Raw genomic sequence first — 22,457 nt, 5'->3', positions numbered from 1 at the left:
AGTGGTAAATAGTTGAGTGGAAAAACAGTAAAATAGAAGGTGGAAGTTATTGTTCCTAACAAGAAGAACTTGGGGAGGAAGTATTCCTCAATCCAGGTACGCCCCGCGTGCCCTTGTTCATGCCCCGCGTGGTTGAGTCTCTGGGCTTAGTGGCTCTCGTTGGGCATTGATACGCGTGGCATCCCCAACAGCACGCCCCACGTTCTTTACCTCCTGGACGGAACTCTCCTCGAAATCATGTTCCACGCTTCCCGCCTCAGAGGGCACGCCCCGCGTATACGATCCGCTGGGCTGTTTCCCCGATAGTGGATTCTTTACGCTCCGCGCCCCCTTATGTGCGCCCCGCGTACTCGGCTTCTTGTGGTTGATTTTGTCTTCCTCGGTTAAGTCTCTTCGGGTCTCGTCTTTAGGTTCCGGGTCCGCCTCCGGAGGACGGATGCCCTCATCATAATGTTAACAAGTTTGGTCAATTGGAGAAATTATTCATCAAATTGTCTTTTCGGTCATGAATCTTGTCATCTACACTTCACATATTCATTTTATCATCAATTAGTAACAGATCACAAATATATGATTAAACGTGAATTTTTTTAAAAAATATACTGTATTTTACCACTCGTTAGGGATAAAATTACTCATGTATGTACACGTTAGAGGTATTTCTATAATTTATCCATATAAATTAATATTACTAATTAAGAGCTAAGATACAAATAGTCAATTTAAACTAAAAAAAATACAATTAAAAATAATAAAGAAAAATGAGGTTAATAATGATTAAAAATAATAGTCTTTTATGTTTATTTTGTCAAAAACAAAGTAAGCATAGCCTCCACTAAAACTGAACCTATTTATTCAACTGATTATATATTCTTCTTCATTAATTCCGCTAGTAGAATGAGTTTGATGTTTTTTTTTCGTTGTAGCTTCATTATTTTCTTGCTACTACTTTCTTTTTCTTAATATATTAAATCATAATATTTTGTTTATTTAAGATTAATGTTGATTGAATTTTGTTAATTACTCATTTGAGTAGCGACTTATCGAGTTAGCATTGGTCTTACCTATTGCAACAACTACTGTTGAAAGATGCTTTTATGCAATAAACATTAGCAAGATCGATTTGGCACAACCAAATGAGAGATGATTTGTTTAGAGATTGTTTGATACGTTACATTGAGAATTTTTTTCTTAATGAATATTGAACGTGAGGTAGTTTTACAATATTGTCAGAAGATGAGACCTCGAAAGATATTATTACCATCTATTAATAGTTCTAGTGATGTTGTTAGTAGTTCCTTAAGTTATGGTATATTTTTTAATCCCATATCTTTTATTGAAATTATTGGTAGCTATTTGTTTAATTTTTATTTTTTTAACTTCCTCTAGATGCTAGATGTAAAATTGGACCTCCGACCGATATCTCCACTGCTCCTTTCTATACCGTTCTAAAGTTAATAATCTAATAAGTTGGAATAATGGTTCTATTTGGTAAAAAAACTTTTTGGAGTAAAATTAGAGACACTTTAAAGGTTTTGGTTAGTCAAACCTCTAACAATGGTATTTGATGAAAAGAAATTTAAAAGAGTTATTTGGTCAAAAAGCTAATTTTGAAAAACCTAGCTTTTATGACGTCTTTACTTCTAATTAATAATCTTTAATCTCAAATAAATGTTTTAGCATATCTTTATTTGTCATTTTATACGAACAACTATTAGTAATCCGTTAAGATTTACCAAACAATTTCACACCGTCCGCTAATCCGCTAATCACATCAGCTGATCAGCAAACACCTGTCAACAAACAGCCAAACAGGGCCAATACCCCAGATTCTTTAATTAAATCAAACCACTTTTATCTTTTTATTTTTCAGAAAATCGTCTACTGAAAACTAAAAATTAACAAATGAAGTAATTTGACGATACAAATGAAGAAGCGCGGGAAGAATTTGTGACAATGATAAGGAAATCATACGACAAGAGCAGCAGCCAGCGGCGACGGCCAAGTCTATGGCAAAGCTGCACAAACCTTCGTCATTTGAAGCAAATACATGCTACTCTTATCACCAAAGGCTTCAATTCAGATGTATCAGCCTTAAGAGAGCTCATGTACTCCTCCGCCATTGCCATTTCTGGCACCATAGATTATGCCCACCAACTGCTCGCTCAAATAGCTGAACCAGACACCTTTATGTGGAACACCGTGATGCGAGGCTCAGCTCAAAGCCGACACCCTTTAAAAGCTATTTCACTTTACCCCCAAATGGAGACTCGCGGTACCAGGCCTGATAATTACACTTTTTCGTTTTTGCTCAAGGCTTGTACTAGGCTTGAATGGAGAAACACTGGCTCTTGTATTCATGCAAAAATCATTAGATATGGGTTTTTAGAAAATAAGTTTATGAGAAATTCCCTCATCTATTTTCATGCTAACTGTGGTGATCTGGGGATAGCTAGATTGATTTTTGACGATTCGGCTGAAAAGGATGTTGTTGCTTGGTCTGCTTTAACAGCAGGGTATGCCAGGAGAGGGGAATTGAGAGTGGCGAGGCAGCTGTTTGATGAAATGCCTGTGAAAGATTTGATTGCTTGGAATGTGATGATTACAGCATATGTTAAGCGAGGGGAGATGCAATGTGCTAGGAGACTCTTTGATGAGGTTCCTAAAAGGGATGTGGTCACTTGGAATGCTATGATTGCAGGATATGTTCAAAATGGGGATAATCAGCAGGCATTGCAAATGTTTGAAGAGATGAGAAATGTGGGAGAACTGCCTGATGAGGTTACAATGCTCAGTCTTTTGTCAGCTTGCACAGATTTGGGAGATTTGGAGGTAGGCAGGAAGATACATTGCTCAATTTCGAACTTCAATTCTGGAAATTCGAGTGTCTTACTAGGAAATGCGCTTGTCTACATGTATGCTAAGTGTGGTAGTATTGAGAGGGCACTTGATGTATTCAGAGGGATGCGAGTGAAAGATGTTTTAACATGGAATTCAGTTATAGTTGGGTTGGCTTTTCATGGCGATGCGGAGGACTCTATCAAATTGTTTACAGAAATGCAGAGGTTAAAGAATATTAAGCCAGATGAAATCACTTTCATTGGAGTGCTAATTGCTTGCAGTCATGCTGGCAAAGTTGAAGAAGGGCGTCGGTATTTCAATCTTATGCAAGATGAGTATAATATAGAGCCAAATGAAAGGCATTATGGATGTATGGTGGATCTGCTAGGGCGTGCTGGGCTACTAAATGAAGCATTTGAATTCATAGATAGTATGAAAATCAAACCTAATGCTATAATTTGGAGGACTTTGCTGGGGGCTTGTACAACACATGGGAATGTTGAGCTGGGTAGGCGTGCAAATGAGCAACTACTCCAAATGAGAAGAGATCAGAGTGGGGATTATGTGTTGCTTTCTAACATATATGCTTCAGTAGGCGAGTGGAACGGGTTTGAGAAGATGAGAAACTTAATGGATGTTAGCGGAGCGAAGAAAGTACCTGGCTTTAGCATAATTGAAGCAGAAGAAAGAGCTCTCATGCAACTCACATTTGATTCAAAATCCAAAAACTCAAGAAATTAAATATTTTCAGCTGCAGGTTGGTAAGAAATGTTCTCTTCTACCTTCGTTGGATATAACTCTGAACTGTTTATTTTGACAAATAATATCGATGATGAGAAGGCATTTTTGCCTTTTTCTGTCAAATTATACATTTCAGAACTAATTCTGTAATCTGGTTATATTAAATAGGTTGGCGAAGAAAGAAATTTTTTGTATTGGTTGTGAATTTGGAAGAAAATTAGACAGCATTGCAACCGCGTCCTTCAACCAAAAAATAAGAATTTCGGTTTATAAATATTTGCTTCAATTCAACATGTTGGACTTTCAGAAAAATGAACCTTAATACACAGTAAAATGTTGTCATTCTCCAAAATAACATTTATCAATATGCTACGGATTTTATTCAACAAGCAGCTTATTATTAACCTTGCCAATGGTCATCAACTTGTTATATTTATAGAGAATTTAATCTTTGCTTATCCCTACGAGATTGAGGCTTTAGTCGGAATTTTCTGTTTAAGGTTTTTCAAGGATTGAGAATGTCTACAATCCAAGAACTGGTATTTGAGCATGCTTAGAATTGTAAATGTCTAATTCATACTTTCTTGTTTGGTTCATATAGGTCCGTGTCAGAGCGAAACTAGATAAGCCATAATGACTATCATGGTTGACATTAGATAAGTCTGCCTTTTTAATTTTCAGTCTAGCTATGCATTGACAAATCTGTCCCTTGTCTCTTTGGGATTATCTCAACATCAACTTTAGGTTCATATGTATTACATAATACATATCACATAGCTGTAGAGATTCCTACAACATTTCCTGTCCTAGCACAAGTTCATTAAATGTTCAACGTTGTACAATTAAGTACACAAGCTTCCTTGATAGAGAATGCGATAGACAATGCTATATTATAGTTGAGGGCAATGATGGAATAGAAAGTGACACATGGATAGGGCTAGCCCGTTATATTAGGGGTTTGGTTGATGTGTATATATCGGAAATATAGTTTTTGGAATCGGCCTTTAGGCTAGGGAGGAGAGTTTCAGTCCTTAGGCTATTGCAGGATCGTGTTAGATTCTCTTATATGCGATGTAAGTGGAGAATACACTTGAGAACCATTAATAGCAGTTCTATTTCTTCATATTAGTGCTTGTTGATCTTAGTTTGCGTGTGTTTGAGTGTTGCGATTCTTATCGTTCCTCTTTCCTAATGATTAATGTTTCACCTGCCTCGCTAAGGGAATAGAGTGTTTTCATATATAGAATGAAAAGAAATCCCATTAATCATAGAAAAGGAATATGCTCAACCTGGAAAAAAATTCCTTAGAATCTAACCAAGCATGAGCAAATAATAGATACACTTTTAGTTACATTATCACTCAAATCACAAGCCAACATATTTCATTACATTCCAAACCAGAGGAAAAGATAAGAAAAGTTGTCATACTATCACACTTGCAAACAATAAAACCACAAGCACATAAATGCACATATGCAGATTAATTACGATGCAGAAGTTCAGATCTGATTTCGCCGGGAAAGGACCAATGCTGACAACAAGATCAACAATATGAACACTGCAATTCCTACAAAGGATCCAATCATGGAGCCTGAGATGCGTTCACAGAATGCGTTGAATTGTCGGCAGATAGCAAACCAGTTTGCCTGAGTATTCCCTTCGTGTGCCAGGTATACTATAGCTGTTGCAGCTGATGCTCCAGCAGTTAAGAGAGCCAGCATTACCTGAAGCATCAGAGCCATGAACTTTCTCAGGTGAAAACTAAAACCTCATACTTCTGTGTTACTAAATTTGTTGATAAAATCTGATATTCAATAACTAGATCTGCTATATGAACAGAACAAAGAAAAAGTGCTCAAGAGGAATATACCGCATCAAGGACGACCAAGATAATTCTACTGTTTGTTGCACTGCTTCTCACAATGTTGACAATAGAAAGCGGGAGAGAAAGAAGCAGATAAGCGCTTGCAATCACGTTGGCGACCACAAAAAACCTGCTCAAAAGAATTCCAGAAGCTCATGATCATTTTATCCGAAACTTAAAAGGTAAACATTTACATATATATGTAGAGCAGTAAAGAAAACGTACGTGAACGTAGGTAGATCATCGTACGTTGCCCTGAACCGGACAAACTGAGTAGTGAAAGGGAGTGTTTCGTTAGTAGTTCCCATAACAATTGCACTTGCTAGAACAGCAACAAGTGCAACTAGCCTCAAAATGAAGTCAAGTATAGACAATCCTCTATTTGCAGCTTTTGGGGCTGAACCAAGTTGAATAGAAGTCTTCATGGTTTTTGCTATATAAAATTATATAAACGTTCAAGTTTATATAGCAGAAGAAAACTGCAACTGTTTTAGCTGAAAATGGAAATATGAGTTATAACCCAAATAAGGCTAATTAGATCAATGCTTTGTATATATGAATCTATGATGTGTGTGTATATATACATGTGTTGTTAGTGGAAAATGAACCCCACCATTAAACCTTAAAAATATGCACAGAGTGTGTCCATGTTATAGATGAAACAATGATAATACCTCCCGTACTTGCTCTATTAAGGTATGTGGTATCCCATTCTTCCAACTCCACCAAACTATTCTCTAATCTAGTACATGAAACCAATCCACTATGCTTTATTTGAATTATGTGCAAATTGTTTAATTGTAAACGTTTCTCCTTTTGGATTTAGTATTATACAATAGAAGTTTATCTGTTAAAGGTATCAAGTTTTTTAAGCAATTACTTTGATAATGAAAGCCTATTTGAATAACTATACCGGTTGATGCCAGATGTTTAATAATAGTAGAATGCATTCATGATCTCTGAACTGTAATACTATTATAGTATTATATTTTCACAATAGATTTTTTTTTAGGAAAATGCACAAGGATTAAGAAATATAATTAATTTTAACTAAAAGATTTTATTATTCTAATAGATTTTTTTTAGCAGTATAATTTAGGATCTCATAAAAGAATTGCTAATGGTAAAAGTATCATTTTTTAAGAACGTGTATCATTGCATTTAAGATGAAATTTAGCTGTTATAGTTATTATTTATTGTCTATGTAAAAAAGTAATTAGTTTATACCTTTGGGAGAGTGATATGGTCTAGGATAATTAAAATATAATCAACCATGAGTTGAAGACAAAAGAGTATTTTAAATTAAATGTTAGATGCTAATTAAAAACACCATATTTCTGGCCTTGTACTTTTCCATTTTTATTTCCCGAAAAGGGAATTCACATATAATATCCAAATATAGGCATCAAACTTTTTAAGCTTTATTTGATTTATGGACATGTATGGAATTATACTTGGAATGACGTATCAAAATGCATTCAGTACAAGATGGTGTCAAAATCAACTAATCCACCTTCGTTACGAGAAACAAACTTTATTATAATGAAATCAAATAAAGGTTATTGATGGACCAAATAAATAAATAAAGGTTATTGAAAATTAAATTAAGTAGGGGATATACTTTTCTCAAAAAAAAAAAAAGGGAATTACTTTTTTGAATCGGTAGGGAATATACATTGTTTCAAAAAAAAAAAAAAGTAGGGTAGACTCCATCGTCTCCAACCCTTGCATTGTACCGCTGCCTTCTAAACTGTCTAATTCTGCCCCTTTGAGCCTGCAATTCTTTGCTAATGGTGTCTATCATTCGTACCATAACGTTGTATGTGATTCGCCTTCAAAACCGCCTGATTTCGCCCCTTCGAGTTTGAAATTCTACTGTTGATGGCGTCTATCAATCGTACCGTAACGTCGTATGTGATTCCCCTTCAAAACCGTTTGATTTCGCCCCTTCGAGCTTGCAATTCGCCGCTGATGGTGTTTATCAATCGTACTGTAACATCGTACGTGATTCTAATACGACCATGACAGATTCGTCAAGGATTGACCTTATGTCGTCTAGAGAAATGTCCATCGTTTTTCCTGATGAAAACCCTTTGCACCTTGTGGTTACCATAAACCCAACATTACTGAACAAGTTAGCTCAGCCTTGGAAACCGGCGCTAATAGTGAAGTTGTTGGGTCGTTTGATTAGGTATATTGCGTTGAGAAACCGATTTCACGAGCTGTGGAAGCCAAAAGGGGATTGAGACTTAATCGATCTTGGGCAGGGCTACCATATAGCAAAGTTTGTGCTTGATGAAGACAGAGAAATGGTGATCATGGGGGCCCGTGGCTTGTGCAGGGCATTACCTCACTATGCGTACCTAGAGCCCATGCTTCTCCCCGTCTGATGCCATAGTTGAATCCATTCTGGTTTGGGTCCGTTTCCTGGAGCTGCCACTCATCTATTTTAATGAAAACATCTTGATGGGTCTAGGCAAAGCAATTGGTAAGTCGGTTACAGTGGACACTACCTCAGGCAAAAGCTACGAGGCCATTTTGCAAGAGTTTGCTTGGAGCTGGACTTGACCAAACCACTAGTGACCCAGATTACTTTAGATGGATTTAATCAAAGAGTGGAGTATGAAGGTTTGTACATTGCATGCACAAACTATGGAAGATATGGTCACATGCGGGACAAATGTCATTGACCGAGTATCCTAGCTACCTCCGTGCCATCGAATCAGAATCAAGATCCAGTCCCAGCTAGAGGCCCGAGAAATGCTCCAGTAATCACTGAGCCGGATAACACTGTGGTGCCTGCCAGTAATGAAGCTGCAATAAATTCGGTGGACTATGGTGGTTGGATGATGATGGCACCCCGTTGGAAATACTCTACTCGGAAGAAACTTCCTTCAGAGGATCATGGGTTACGTAATTCGCCTCCTAAAAACTCTTATGCTCCTATGAGGGTTGATCTAGAGACAAATGGAAGCAGTTTGCTTGAGTCTATCAGAGCACCATCTACTCATATGAAGAAGTATCAAGTTGATAAAAAAATGGCAAGGCTCCGGTTTTTGAGTTTGGAAAGAGAATGGACATCCCCACACGTAATAAGTTTGGTCAGCTAAGTGACGATTTTGAGCATGTCACCCAGAGTCCTGGCGCTAAAACATTCCCTTTATCTTCAGATCCTAGGATCTCTGAAGTAGGGAATCGTGGCAAACGGCTCCGCACTACAAGGTTAGCTAGCTCCTCTAAAAGTGTGGAACCTCGTTGGAAGTCGTTAGCTCAGGCTACTAATTTGTTCGGAAGCAGTTTGCAACCAGTGACACATGTAGCAAATTTGACGGGATCCCTTGAAGGTAATGTGGAATCGGATGGTGATCCTTTTATGGCCCCATAAGGATGCGTTGCAGTCTTGGTTTCGTTTTTGTGAGATGGTGTTACTTTTACTGTCAGTTTGTTATGAAGATAATCTCTTGGAATGTGTTTGGAGCTGGGGGTAGCGTTTTTCAACGAGCTCTTCGTCATATGGTTAAAACTCATGATCCTGATGTTCTTGTTTTGCTTGAGCCTCGCCTTCCACGCAAACGATATCAAGAGAATGTTGCATTTCTCTTCTCTTGAGGTTGTAGATACAGATGGTTTTCGTGGCAGGATTTGGTTGTTCTTCTGGCACAGCACCCGGATCTCTCAGTCCACTATCTCCACGAACCCGCAATTTATTCATTCTCAAGTTACTATGATTGAGGTGCCTTCCATGGCAAAACTTGGATTCTTACTTGGGTTTATGTAAGGCCTCAGATGTCTTTTAAGCGACGGTTTTTCGATGATTTGCGGGGCATTAGCAACTCAATGACTGACCCCAAGCTTGTTGTGGGTGATTTTAATTGCATAAATTCGGTTGATGAAAAGATGGGAGGGTCTATGAGCGTCTTCAATAGATGTGCCAGCTTTGCTAATTGGATTAATGAGTTGGCTTTGATTGATTTGGGGTTTACCGACCGGGTTTTACTTGGTATAAGGGGCATTCACTTCAGACTCATGTTGCCTGTTGTTTGGACAGAACCTTAGCTGCTGATACTTGGCGCCAGATGTTTTTCGGAAGCCGTTGTTAGGCATTTCCCCCGCAATAAATCGGACCACGTGCTGATTCTTGTCGATTTAAAAACTGTTGGAGATCACATTCTGCAGCAGCCGTTCCGGTTTCAAGCTGCGTGGCTTCTACACCCGGATTTCACTACTTCCTTCTCATCTTGCTGGCAGGGTGCAAATGGGATGATCGCGGGTATCTATGATGCTGCTACTTCTCTGAAAGACTGGAATTCCTCAATTTTTGGTAATGTCTTCCGTAGAAAAAGGAGTTTGTATGGCAGCCTTGCTGGGATCCAGGATAGACCGTCATTTCAAACTACACCGGGTCTTTTAAAGCTTGAACGGAAGCTTACTGCTCATCTAAACGAAGTCCTTCACCAGGAGGAGATTGTTTGGTTTCAAAATTCGCGCATATAGTGGATAACGTGTGGAGATCGCAACACCAAATTCTTCCATCTTTCGACGATCTTACGGCGGCGAAGGAATAAGGTTGAAGGGCTTCGAGATGAAAACGAGAGTTGGATTTGGGATAGTACTGTTATAAAGAGGATGGTCGTTAGCTTTTATTCTAATTTGTACACAGAAGAGGAAGCCTCTCGACCAAAGCTTCAATGTCGTTTCTCCTTTCCGCGATGGCAACAGGAGGACCTGTACCGTATTATGCAGCCTTTCAACCGTGAAGATGTTCATTCGGCCTTATTTGCTATGGCCCATATGAAATCTCCGGGTCCGGATGGTTTCCAGACGATTTTTTTTATCAACGGCTCTGGGGCATGGTGGGGAATGACGTGGTTAAGAGTGTGTTGGGTGCTTTGAATAATGAAATCTTTGAGGAAGGAATCAACGATACCTTGCTTACTATTATTCCTAAAGTGTCTGCCCCTGAGGACCTGGCTCAATTCAGGCCTATTAGTTTCTGCAACGTCATCTACAAATCCATTACCAAGTGTATCGTGAACAGGCTAAAACCGTTTTTGGGGAACTTGGTCAGCCCGATGCAGAGCAGCTTCGTCCTGGGTAGGCAGATCACTGATAATATTATTTTGATGTAGGAAGTTGCCTCTTTTCTCGGAGACAGGAAGGGTAGGAAGGGGTTCATGCTGCTCAAGCTTGATTTGGAAAAAGCTTACGATATGATTAGTTGGGATTTCCTCTCTGATACTCTTCAAGCTCTAGGGCTTCCATCAGAATGGGTTCAGTTAATTCTAAAATGTGTTTCCTCTCCAAGGATGAGTGTTTTATGGAATGGGGAGCGCCTTCAGGATTTTGCACCGTCTAGGAGCGCCTTCGTTCAAGTTTACTGTAGTTCGAGTGCTAGAAAAATAGAATTTTGTAATTCTATAGGTAGTGGTCGATCAACCACCACCAGTAGCCGATCAGTCACAACCAGTGGCCGATCTGCCATTACTGCAGAGTTACAAAATTCTACCCTTTTTAAGTTTTTGTCCCGGTTGAGTCTGTAATTTCCTATTTCGGTAAAATTACGTTCAATTAGGCATAAATAGGGGTATAAATGCTCAAACACGTAAAATGCGATTAATTATGGGATAAGGGGTATTTCTGAAATAAATATTAAATATGCTAGAATAGGTAGATGTAAATCACGGATAGAAACACATGTTGATATGATTAGACGATGTGATCTAAGATGAGTCCTACTTGATTGAGTCCGCCGTTGTAGATAAATCCGAAAGTCGGGTCCTAACGTCTCGCAGTTAGCCTTTATCTGTCTTGCAGGTTTAATAATTTTAATTTTTATGACTAGACCGACTGTATAGGCTTTGTGCAATGTTGAAATGTAATTTATTATTCAGTATTTATTTATTGCTTTTCATGTGATGAATGATTATAAACTAAAAATCAATTATAAATGTTATTCTAACAGAAGTCAAAGTCTATGAATTTATTAATCAAACCCTTTAATCGTTTAATTCACGAATCTAACTCTCAAGAGATGGCATAGTGTGAGCTCATATGTCATCTAATTTATATGATCCCGGACATTAATCTCCAGTGGTGACTCGACATATCGAATTAGCCTAAAACATGATAAAAAAAAAAGCTAAGCAATGCATACATCAGAAGGGACACACCCCGTGTCGTCCTTAAAAATATTAAGTGACTGTGTAATGAAAAAATAGACCTTTCCAAGTAAAGGGTTGAGCGTTTATAACTGCTATAATTCCTAAACTACCAAATCCTAAATCTCAAATTCATCCATCAACCACCAAAAGGAACCTTGAGGCTTGCTGGAAATGTGGAGACAAATATTTTCCAAGGCATCAGTGCACTACTAAAAAGCTTATGCAAAGATGGATTGAAAGAAGAATTTGTTTGAAAGTTTTAATTCAAAAACCAACAAAGATGAGATTCTCAAGCTAAATTTGAAAGAGTCTAAAAACCTCTAAACACAATCAGAGCATGAACACTAGTCTCCATTGGAAAATAATTGTTTTGACTCATAAAGTTGTTCATTACAATTTAAAATGGGCTATTTATACCTAATAAACCCTAAGAATAAAAATTACATAAACGCCCAACTAATTAAAAGTCTAACACAAAGCTTGAAAGCTAAAAGGGAGAAATTAAATATTACATGGAAATATTGTAAATATACAAGTCACAGAGTTGTAAATAAGGGATGTCAGAGTTAGTAATTAAGTTGAAAGAAACATAGTAGTGGCCCCTGCATTTGTAAATGGTGCTAAAAAGAGCATAATAAAATCTGACCGAAAGTTGGGCGTGTTGTACGCCTAAAATCCATTTGAGTTGAGAATGAAAGTGACACGTCATTTATATTGCTCTGTTAACTTTTGTCAATTGTATATGGAAAGAGACATAAGAACTTAACAGAGTAATATGAATTGGGACAAGAGTGTGTGGGTATCTGGTGCATGTATAACATACGCTCGTGTGCTTAGCACGCATCAGACGAAGGCTACTTGCACCTTGGAGCGTGCATTGACGCAATGACACATGTTCAGCGTGTGTAATGCACGCGTTGACATGTGTCAGCCTCTAATTCGTCCTACTGTTTTAAGATCAGAAATACCATTTCCAACCTCCGATTTCGACGATTCTTGTTTCACTGGACTCGTTTCGACGAGACAAACACTTTTGTATTTCATGGTCCACGGCTAAAAATTACCAAATCTAAGGTTATTGCCCAATTTCGTCTTAGTTTTTTGCTAGAAAATTTCGAATGGTCATAACTTCTTTGTTTGACCTCCGAATCGAGTCCCGAAAAGTGCGTAATGACATTCTCAAGGGACACGAATCACTAAGACCTCTCGAAATTCAATTTGATCGAGAAATCTATACCGTGATTAGAACTTCTAAAATTTGTAAAAGAGCCTCAGGTTTCGGTCCGTGATTTCGTACGATGCGACGTGGGGCCCAGCTACAACATACAGTTAAACCTCGATAAATGAATATTCGATAAAGTAATAACCTCGATTATATAATAAATTCTTCCGGTCCCGACTTGGGCCAATGGACTAAAGTAATAACCTCGCTAAATGCATTAAGTAATAAAAAATATTTAAATTCTTAAGGCCCAATGAAAATATAAAGTAATAAATATTAAATTACATACAATATTATATATATATATATATATATATATATATATATATATATATATATATATATATATATATATACCAAAACATTTTAATCAATCAACTAGAAGTCATTTTTTCTAAAAAAATGCATTTATAGTTGATAGTTTTTTCTTTCTACCTAAACCAAAATGAACACCATTCTTAACTTTTTGTAGTGCAAACACAAGTTCTGGTATATTTTGCTCATATTGTAACAAGTAGTTGTTTAAGGTGACCATTACTTGAAAGACCTCTTTTGACGATACATTTGCGACAACACAACTATCACTCTGGCTCTGGATTATTTCCATCATCATTGTTCATTATTGACTGGATAATTTGTTCGTCTGTAAGCGATTCCATAACTGCATCATTCTCGCTAGGATAGTTCAAAAGGTGTTCGACATCCATCACATTTTTATAGCATAAATTAGAAACGACATCACTTAATCCTTGGATATCTTCATCTAATTGACTAACTTCTGGTTCAGAAACATTAACATCTTCTGAACGAATCTTGCAATTATTTGATTGATTTGTAATTATGCTAATGTGATAATTACAAATCAATCAAATAATATATTTCCTAAACAAGATAATTACATATCTAATGAATATTTATAGATAAATGAATCATTTATTAATTTATCGATAAATGAATAATTTATTCATTTATCGATAAATAAATAATCTCGCTTAATGAATATTTTTTTCCGGTGCCAAGGATATGCATTTATAGAGGTTTTACTGTACCGGATAAAAACAACATAATTTCATAACGAGGTTCTCACAAGTAGCACCCACAATATATTTGTTCACCAAAAATTAGCTAAGGAAACTAAACTTTCTCTGACCCAAGTCAAACCAGTAGCATTATTTGCCTGATAGGATACAACTCATTATAAGTGCCAAATGTAATGAATGCCAGTGGTCTATGAATAACAACATATTCACTTTTACCTTAAGATCATGAATTAACTCAGGTTATCATTGAGAAATCTCTGAATTATTCTCCTATCCTTTCATTTTCCCATCTCCTTCTCTCTTCTATCGTTATTCTAATTCTAAACCTTCTAAATCTTTACTAAGTCAGGGTAAAAACCCTCACATATATACTCCCTCCATTTTTTAGAGGATGTTGTGTAAGAATTTGACATATCCATTAAAAAAAAAAATTATTATCTTAAGTATAGTGTTGTTTTACGAATATATCCTTACACATATTTTTTAAATACTGAATATTTTTTTATTTAATTGTAATCAACATTATAAAATGAATAGAATATTTAACCCGAATCTGATGCACCTCTATAAATTAATAATGTTGGGACTATGTAATTTTTTTTTTTATCAGAAGGAGGCAAAAAGCTCTACAACTAAACTCGAATCATTTTAGGAAGACTCGAACCACACAAATCAGAAAATAAAATATCTTGGATGCCTGCATGAGGTGCATCAGACTCGTGAAGACCCAAGGACAATCGTCCTGAGAATAGTTAGAGTTGAAATTCAGCTAGATTTAAATTTCAAGCAAAAAAAAAGTGCTATAGAGTTATATTTTGCTACATTATCCTAAGTATATATCTATATATACTTGACATATGTATTTAAGAAATTATTAATTTGTAGAGATAATAAAATAATGTATTTATAAAGGATTGTTCCAAAAAATTATTATCTTATTAATTTATTAAAATTGATCGTTTTTCGAACTGGCTCAAGTCGGGATCAGAAGAAATTATTATTCTAAAGAGATTATTAATTTATCGAGTATTAATTTATGAAGTAAATACGAAGATTTTACTATATATCCTTATGAAGTAAATTAATAACATTAATTTATTAATGTTGATTAAAGTAAAATAAATAAAATATTCTTATTTACAAAATATGTGTATGCGTATATTAATAAAATCAAATTAATAAAAATAACACTATAATTAAGACAACTTAATGATTTAAATGTGTCAAATTCTGATATATCCTTTCAAAAACGGAAGGCGCATTCTAATAAAAACTTAATACACCACTAGAGTCAATTGTTTCTATATTTTTTAAAATGTTCAATTTACCTTTGAACTTATCTAAAATGGTCGATTAACCTCTTCAAATCCCCATGACGAAAGTAAGGAAAGATTTTGAAAATGTTGAAATATGAGCTAATAGACCACTTTAAGAAAATTCTGAATACTAATAAATACCTTTCAAAAAGTCAATTAGTCATTTTAACCAAATTCAAAGAGTAAATAGAACCTTTTCAAAATACATATAACATTTAACTTTTGTGAACAAGTATAAACAGCTAAAAATATATTAAGCCATAATAAAAAAAATATAAGTGTATATCTATAACTTTTTAAAGTTAATATATGGTTGAGAGACGATCGCCAATAGCGGCTAAATCTGTTTTAAGAAAACTGTTAATACAAATCTCAGATTACTCCATCCAATATTTATTTCGTCAGTTCAAGTTTTTCATAATTTCATTTGTATTACATATTTCAGTTTTATAGTTAATAATTATATTCCTGTTTCATCGTAGCAAAGTTTGAGAACAAGTAGTTCCCATCCCATGTCTTCGTACTTGGTTCAAGACCCCTATCCAACATCTCAGTACTGAAAGTCTTCATACTCTCAGTGCAGAGACCTCTGATTGCATAATCATACTCAATCAGATTACCATATTCAATTGAATCTGGAATTAACATTCATCTGCCATGCAATGCGATGCGGAAAACATTCAGCTTCTTGAAGCTTATCCTGAGAAAGAAGCCCTTCAACAATTGCATTTTGAATAACTGATCCATGAATCAAACCTTTAAGCCTGTCTTCCACGATATCGGCACTACAGCCCCAAATGACCCCAATATGCCATGGCTTCTCACCATTCTCAACCTTCCACAGGATCAGGCTTCCACTGTCTCCTTCAAGGTCACAAGTCTGTTGGTTTTCGTCGACAATCAGAAAGTTCGATAGCAAATGCGCATCTCATCATTGTAGTGAAGGGCGTAGACCAACACAGATACTGTGGTCACACCGGAACTTCTTCAAACCTTCATTACTTGTTTCTCAATAAAGGTTCCAAGACCGTAGATATATCCTGACTTTCCACCTGCTTACATTTAACAACCCTTGTGTTATTATCATCAATTGTATGAGATGGGAATTATAGACTATCAAAACAATCATTAACAAGTGAAGAACAAGAGTAGCTAATACTTAGAAACCAAATGCAATATGTCTTATTATGAACATTAAAGAGCTTTGAACTACCAGTCTCAGTATATCATAGTAAATTAATCATAATCTGGTACATGTCGAATGCCATGATCGATAAATCATTTGACCACAAGCTGGGTTTGACTATGAACAAGTGGCTACTTCAGTTCAGAAAGCTTAATCAAAACCACTAAAAAGAGAATTGAATCTTACACAAGATAGAGATTATCTGAAGCTGAACTCTGTGGTGCAATTGCATCCTATGTTGTGCAATCAGCACTAAATAGTAGCACATGGGGTACCGACGCAAACCAAAAGGATAGGAGTTCCAGGATGCAGGAAAAATATACAAGTACCTAGAACCCGAACCAATAAATAGATTATCCTGTGCAAATCATCCACAATCTCACTGTACAACTGTTCCTCAGGAGTTGGCTCTGAGCACAAAAATGAGAACTCAGCCACATCAACATCACACCAAACATCTCCAGGTCCCTAATTACATCAATTTAACGCAAATTATTAAAAGCATTATACACCGAAGAAAGATTTGTAAGCTTTACTGAGTTTTCTTTAATTTGCAAATGACCTAAACTACATTTTCTTTTTACAACTAAATCTTTTTTTCCATACAATTTTTGCAACTAAAACTACCAACTTGTACTTCTCCAGTTTTCCCAAAAAGGAAATCCACAAATATCCAAATGAAGGCATCAAACTTTTAAGCTTTAAAGGATTATGGAGATGCATTCAGTGTAATAAGATATGAGACAACAAATCCACCTTGATTAAGAGAAGCAAAATGTATGATATGAAACCAAATCACACGGATAAGCTAAAGAAAGTATCAATTATGAGATGTGCAATTAAGGGTACGTCATGGCTTCGACCTTTTATGTCTATCTAGTAGACCGATAAAGGAACCTTCAACATCAACTCAAGAGAGAACAAGACCATCAAATGCAGATATACTGAATCAGAAAATGCATTATGAAGATTGAATTGAAGAAATAAAAAGAAACATCTGTCATAAGCAATCTCGATGGGCATATACATTTCAGCAGCTTAACCGTATATGTTGAAAGTTAAAAATCTTAAACAATAAACAGAAATGTAATATGTCAACTAATGAAGCTAAGAAACCTTATAATTCAGTACCTCATTATCCAACTTTGAGCTTTGAGTCCTTTTTATAAGAAAATCCACTTCCAGAAAGAAGCCTTGATAGAAAACTTTCACCTCTATTGTTATTTCCCTTGTCTTTGGAATTCTGTAAATTGCTAATGAGTGACCATTGAGTGTCAAAATCTGGCTCATGCCCACTCTGTTGCATCATTTGCATAAGCTCAGATGCCTTCCTAGGATTGTTTTCAAATCGGTACCTATCAATTACAGAGGAGTACATTAGCCTGTTTGGAGTTTCACCTAACCGAACCACAGAAAGGAGAAGGCTTTCTGCTTCTGCAGTTCGTCCCTGTTGGCAGAGTTTGAGAACAAGCATTTCCCATGTCGTCATACTCGGTTTAAGATCCCCATCCAACATCTCAGTATGGAAATCCATTGCTTCATCGAGTTGATTCCTCATGCAGAGACCTCTGATTACATAATCATAACTAGCAGAATTAGGAATATTTCCTTTTCTCAACATTATGTTCAGAAGAGTAACTGCCTTGCTCATTCTTCCTCGAAAACAGAACTGCTTAATTAGATTATCATAGTTAATTGTATCTGGAATCAAATTTTTATCTGCCATGCGATCCAGAAAACATTCAGCTTCTTGAAGCTTATCCCGAGAAACAAGCCCTTCAACCATTGCATTTTGAAGAACTGATCCATGAAACCAGCCTCTCATTTCCATTGCTTGACTAATCTTCATGGCTTCACCGAGTTCTCCAATATCGCAGAGGCAGGTTACTACTGTTTGTAAGCTGCGATAGCTTGGCTGAAATCCCTTTGAGATCATAGTGGAGAGATATTGTACACAACTAGACACATCTTTACTCTTTGAAAATCCATACACAAGAAAATTGTAAGAGACTTCATCAAGTACCAAACCCTTCTCCTGCATTTCAATCAGAAGCTTATCCACAAGAAAGCCATTTCCCGCAGCAAATAGATAGAAAACCAGAATGTTATATATGATGAGACTATTGTACCTTCCATCTCCTACCATTAGTTCTTTCAGATTTAATGCTAGCTTAAAATTACCCTGGATACACATCAAGCGCACAAAATTCCTGTAACTTGACATTTCGGGGCTAAAAAGATTTCTTATTAGAACACCAAGTAGCTCTTTTACCTTCCTCAAGCTGTTGGCTTGACAATACCCTTGAAATAGCAAATTAAACATTTCAGCATCAGGAATAAGCCCCTTCAACAGCATATCTTGCAGTACATTGGCTGCTTCCCCAACTTTGCCTGTCATACATAGTCCTTTCATTAAAGCATAATCGACTGAATATTGATCAACGGATTTCTCTCTCAAATTTATCTCTCTTAAAGTCATAGCTTTATCAAATTTCCCAGCACTGCACAAATAAGGAATCAAAACCAAAGAAACATCCAAGCATGGAAGTGAGTTTAAAGCCAATATTTCGTCCAATACTGTGAAGGCCGCTGTATATTTTTTCTCCTTGCATAACCCTCTTATGAGATAGTTATAAAGAATGCCATCAAGCACACAGCCCTGCTGAAACAGTTCATCTGCTAGCTTATGTGCGATGGTTATAAAGCCAGTAACACAAAGCTTTTCAAGAAACATAAGACAAATTTGAGATCTTGAGTGAGGATGGAATACCAGTAAGCTTTGGAAAAGCTCAAATGCCTCCTTCAGCATCCGATGCTGACACAAACATTCAATCAGAGACTTAGAATTATCTAACCCAGGCAACCATTTGTTTTTTTGAGCAACATCCCAACAATCATAAAAATCGTGCAAATTTCCCCGCTTGCAAAACCCCACAACCATAGCAGTATATGTCTCATTTTCAATTTTTATATTCCTCGTAAGCATTTGATCAAACATTACCCTCCCTTTGAATGTCAATCCACTCCTGCAATATGCTCGAGCAAGCAAATTGAGAATTTCATCATCTAGTTGATTAGCCAACTTTGGCATTTTCTCAATAAGATGGTTGTATGCCCGGAAATTGGAACGGGATGCGCAAAGCCTCTTCACTAATGCTGAAAAGACAGACAAAGACAGTTCTTGACCCCAGTGACCCATTTCATCTATCAACAAGAGAGCTGCCTTAAAATTTCTGTGATCAGGTTCCATTCTTAGGAACAAATTAAAATCAGGTATCATGGAACCCTTAAGAATGTCACTTACTCTTTTCTCATACTCATCCATGTCTGTATCCAAGTAGAGTCCATTTCCAAGACTATCAAAAAACTCTGTGCTAGAAAATCCAACATCATTATCTCTTTTCAATCTCACAGATAATGGATTGATCCCCAAGACCAGGAATCCCTTGGACAACGGATTGTCCAGCGAAGCGGAATCAATTAAACCACAGTTCATCATCTTATAGACTGTCTTCTTCACTTCATCAAATTGTCTAGCTTTGCAATATCCTGCCAAAAGAGTTTTAAAAGTTGATAAATTTGGGGCTATTCCCCTTTCCAACATTTCATCTACAACATCTTGGGCATGGTTCCACATGCCCTCACAAAACAATGCACCAATAAGGGCATTATAGGACCATATAACAGGCGTTAGGCCTCTTGACGACATCTCTGCCAAAAGATCAAAGGCAGTCCTTAAATCCCCCTCCCTGCAACACCAACCAATCAAGATACCAAAAGTTATTTCATTAGGCGTCAAACCTAAACTCTCCAATTCAAGCCTAAACAAATTTGCTCTCCTTGAACCAAAATTACAGCATAACTCATGTATAATCTTATTTCCAACAAGAGCATTTGGGGAACACTTATTTTCAACAAAAAGATTTAGGGAATCTTCAAAATCCTTCTTCTCGCAGTACCCAGAAGCAATCTCATTAACAACTAAGTTGCTAATTTGAAAACCTAAAGCTGTTACCTGCTTCAGCAGATACCTCGCTTGCTGAACCATTCCATCCTCACAAAGCAATTTGACAACCATCTCAATTCCAGCCATGTCCTTATGCTTCAAACCGATCCCAATTTGTACCATATCCAAACAAGCTCTAAACGCCAGTGGGGTTCTTCTCATTCTCACCAACAGATCAATAAATACAGTATAACAAGACAGCGATGGTATGAAACCTTGCTCCCTAATTCGATCGTACACTAGCACCGCTCTTTCTATATCACTCGCCTTAGCATAGCCTTCAATTAACTTAGAAAAGATGTCATTGTTATCCAACGAAATTCCTTGTCTCTCCATTGCCAAAAGCAGTAACTGAACCTCTCTAAGCATTCCATACCGAATAAGCACTGATGCCATAACCTCACATGAGTGAAGAAGATGATTAAAACCCTTATTCTGAGCACTAGCCCAATTGAAAACCCCCCACAAAGACTCGACCTTCTTACCATTAATTTCAATTTTTTGACATTCAGATTGAAAACCCAGCAATATTTCAAGTACATCTTCAGGTTCCAACCTGGAAACCCTTCTAAATCTACGCGCCACATCGGGTATTAAATCAGAAATATCCAAGAGAAGTTCCTTGAAAGAAGTATCCTTAGCAAACTTGTTCCCTTGGCTTTCAAAACAATTAGGGAATTTGGATAAAATAGATTGGGAAATAGCAATGCAGTTTATGGTACTGATTGGATCACTGGAAGAAGCAGTGCCAAAGAAGTGCGGCCTAATCGAGAAGTGAGAAAAGAGAGAACTGACCTGTCTGATATGGTACTTTCTGGGCTTAAGAAATGAGAGGAATCGAAGCATGTCATCACCCAGAATGAAGGTGGTTGTCGTGACGGAGGTGGCTTTGCTGCTCATTCCACCATGTTGTAGCAATTGACGGACCGATGGCTAACAAAATTGATATTGGTGGGCATCAGTAGTAATACGATCTGCCGTTTCACATGTCAGACCTGTGAGGAGACTGAACGACTTGCTGTTTTGATAACGTTAGTCGTTCGTTCGTTGCAAGTTGTTTTTTTTTTTTTTTTTAATATTATCCTCTTAATTTGATAAAAAAAAATATATATATACATATATAATATATAATCCTCTTAATAAACCTTTTCCGGGGAGGATCCGAGAAAAAGAGAGAGAGAGTGCCAACAGCTGCTTTATTAAGTCAACTGTAAATACCGCAACTAAATTCCTTATCACAGTCTCTTTTGGACTATTTTGCCCTTCTCATAATTTTGATCAAAAACTGAAAATTCTCTCTCCAAAATCATAAACCCGAACAACAATAATTGAAATTATGAAAATAATTGATGCGTGACAATCCGAACCCCGAAAATGGATGATTACGAGTCGGAAACATTAAGATTTACATCTTTTTTATAAACTCATGAAAATAATACATATTTACACCCTTAAACTTGTTAGTATTTTCTTTTTGGCTTAACGTATATTTACACCCTTAAACTTGGTAAGTTTTGCTTATTGACACTCTGAACTTTTTAAATAACCTATCATATACTTATAGTTGGCTTTAAAAATATATCACACATCTAGTGGCAAATCCAGGATTTGAGGGAGCGGGGGGCAAAATTCTACGTAAAAAAATTTTAGACAAAAAATGTAAAATTGTTCAATTTTTTATAACAAAAAATGCAATTCAATTTTTGGTGACGAAAAATGCAAAATCGTTCAATTGTCATGCATTATTTTCATGATTTTTTTTATAAAAAACGTAAATTATAATGTTTCCGACTGGTAATCATCCATTTCTGGGATTCTCGGGTTGTTACGCATCAAACATCCCTAACGTTTTGGGGCAGGTGCAATTTTACCCCTAACATCTAAATTGGTGCAATTTTACCCCTAATGTTTGTAGCCAAGAGCAATTTTATCCCTAACGTTGATAAATTTGATCAATTTCAGACACTATTATAAAATACAGTCATTTTTTCTTTATTTTGCACCAATTGCATATCAATTTTGTAATTTTACACCAATTTTACCACTAACGTTGATAAATTGGATCAATTTCAGACACTAT

At 36.4% G+C, this 22,457-nt stretch overlaps 3 protein-coding genes across 6 annotated transcripts; 1 reads left to right on the top strand and 2 right to left on the bottom strand.

Annotated features, from left to right (window-relative positions):
* The first annotated feature begins 1,850 nt into the window (after positions 1–1,850).
* LOC136208959 (pentatricopeptide repeat-containing protein At5g15300) lies at positions 1,851–6,211 on the top strand. 2 transcript variants are annotated; one of them, XR_010677331.1, is made up of 3 exons: positions 1,851–3,602; positions 5,253–5,336; positions 5,422–6,211. XR_010677331.1 is itself a non-coding variant. In XM_066000271.1 (1 exon), exon 1 carries the CDS (start codon positions 1,957–1,959, stop codon positions 3,580–3,582), a length of 1,626 nt encoding a protein of 541 aa, XP_065856343.1. In that variant the 5' UTR covers positions 1,852–1,956; the 3' UTR covers positions 3,583–3,776. The 2 variants fall into 2 exon arrangements, 1 of the variants encoding a protein (XP_065856343.1); XM_066000271.1 differs by lacking the exons at positions 5,253–5,336; positions 5,422–6,211 and having other exon boundaries at positions 1,852–3,776.
* Positions 5,082–5,871, bottom strand: LOC136218863 (casparian strip membrane protein 5). The gene is made up of 3 exons (XM_066006021.1): positions 5,672–5,871; positions 5,453–5,576; positions 5,082–5,306 (listed from the first exon to the last, which is right to left on the bottom strand). Exons 1-3 carry the CDS (start codon positions 5,869–5,871, stop codon positions 5,082–5,084), a joined length of 549 nt encoding a protein of 182 aa, XP_065862093.1.
* A 9,274-nt stretch (positions 6,212–15,485) lies between the features above and the next one.
* Positions 15,486–21,334, bottom strand: LOC136208948 (pentatricopeptide repeat-containing protein At5g15280, mitochondrial). 3 transcript variants are annotated; one of them, XR_010677330.1, is made up of 3 exons: positions 17,503–21,334; positions 16,558–16,781; positions 15,487–16,237 (listed from the first exon to the last, which is right to left on the bottom strand). XR_010677330.1 is itself a non-coding variant. In XM_066000257.1 (2 exons), exon 1 carries the CDS (start codon positions 21,275–21,277, stop codon positions 17,507–17,509), a length of 3,771 nt encoding a protein of 1,256 aa, XP_065856329.1. In that variant the 5' UTR covers positions 21,278–21,334; the 3' UTR covers positions 15,486–16,237; positions 17,503–17,506. The 3 variants fall into 3 exon arrangements, 1 of the variants encoding a protein (XP_065856329.1); XR_010677329.1 differs by having other exon boundaries at positions 16,558–16,839; positions 17,503–21,333; XM_066000257.1 differs by lacking the exon at positions 16,558–16,781 and having other exon boundaries at positions 15,486–16,237.
* Positions 21,335–22,457: the final 1,123 nt, after the last annotated feature.

This window comes from Euphorbia lathyris, chromosome 1 (assembly GCF_963576675.1).
Source record: "Euphorbia lathyris chromosome 1, ddEupLath1.1, whole genome shotgun sequence".
NCBI lineage: Eukaryota > Viridiplantae > Streptophyta > Magnoliopsida > Malpighiales > Euphorbiaceae > Euphorbia > Euphorbia lathyris.
This window is presented reverse-complemented; position numbering and strand designations above follow the sequence as displayed.

What these genes read in the sequence shown, in the direction of transcription:
- LOC136208959 (XM_066000271.1), top strand. Translation starts at nt 1,957, where the DNA reads ATGATAAGGAAATCATACGACAAGAGCAGCAGCCAGCGGCGACGGCCA.
- LOC136218863 (XM_066006021.1), bottom strand. Translation starts at nt 5,871, where the DNA reads ATGAAGACTTCTATTCAACTTGGTTCAGCCCCAAAAGCTGCAAATAGA. An exon ending in GATGATCTACCTACGTTCAC is followed by an intron (nt 5,577 to 5,671) that starts GTACGTTTTCTT and finishes TCTTTTGAGCAG; the next exon opens with GTTTTTTGTGGTCGCCAACG. An exon ending in TCTTGGTCGTCCTTGATGCG is followed by an intron (nt 5,307 to 5,452) that starts GTATATTCCTCT and finishes CTGATGCTTCAG; the next exon opens with GTAATGCTGGCTCTCTTAAC.
- LOC136208948 (XM_066000257.1), bottom strand. Translation starts at nt 21,277, where the DNA reads ATGAGCAGCAAAGCCACCTCCGTCACGACAACCACCTTCATTCTGGGT.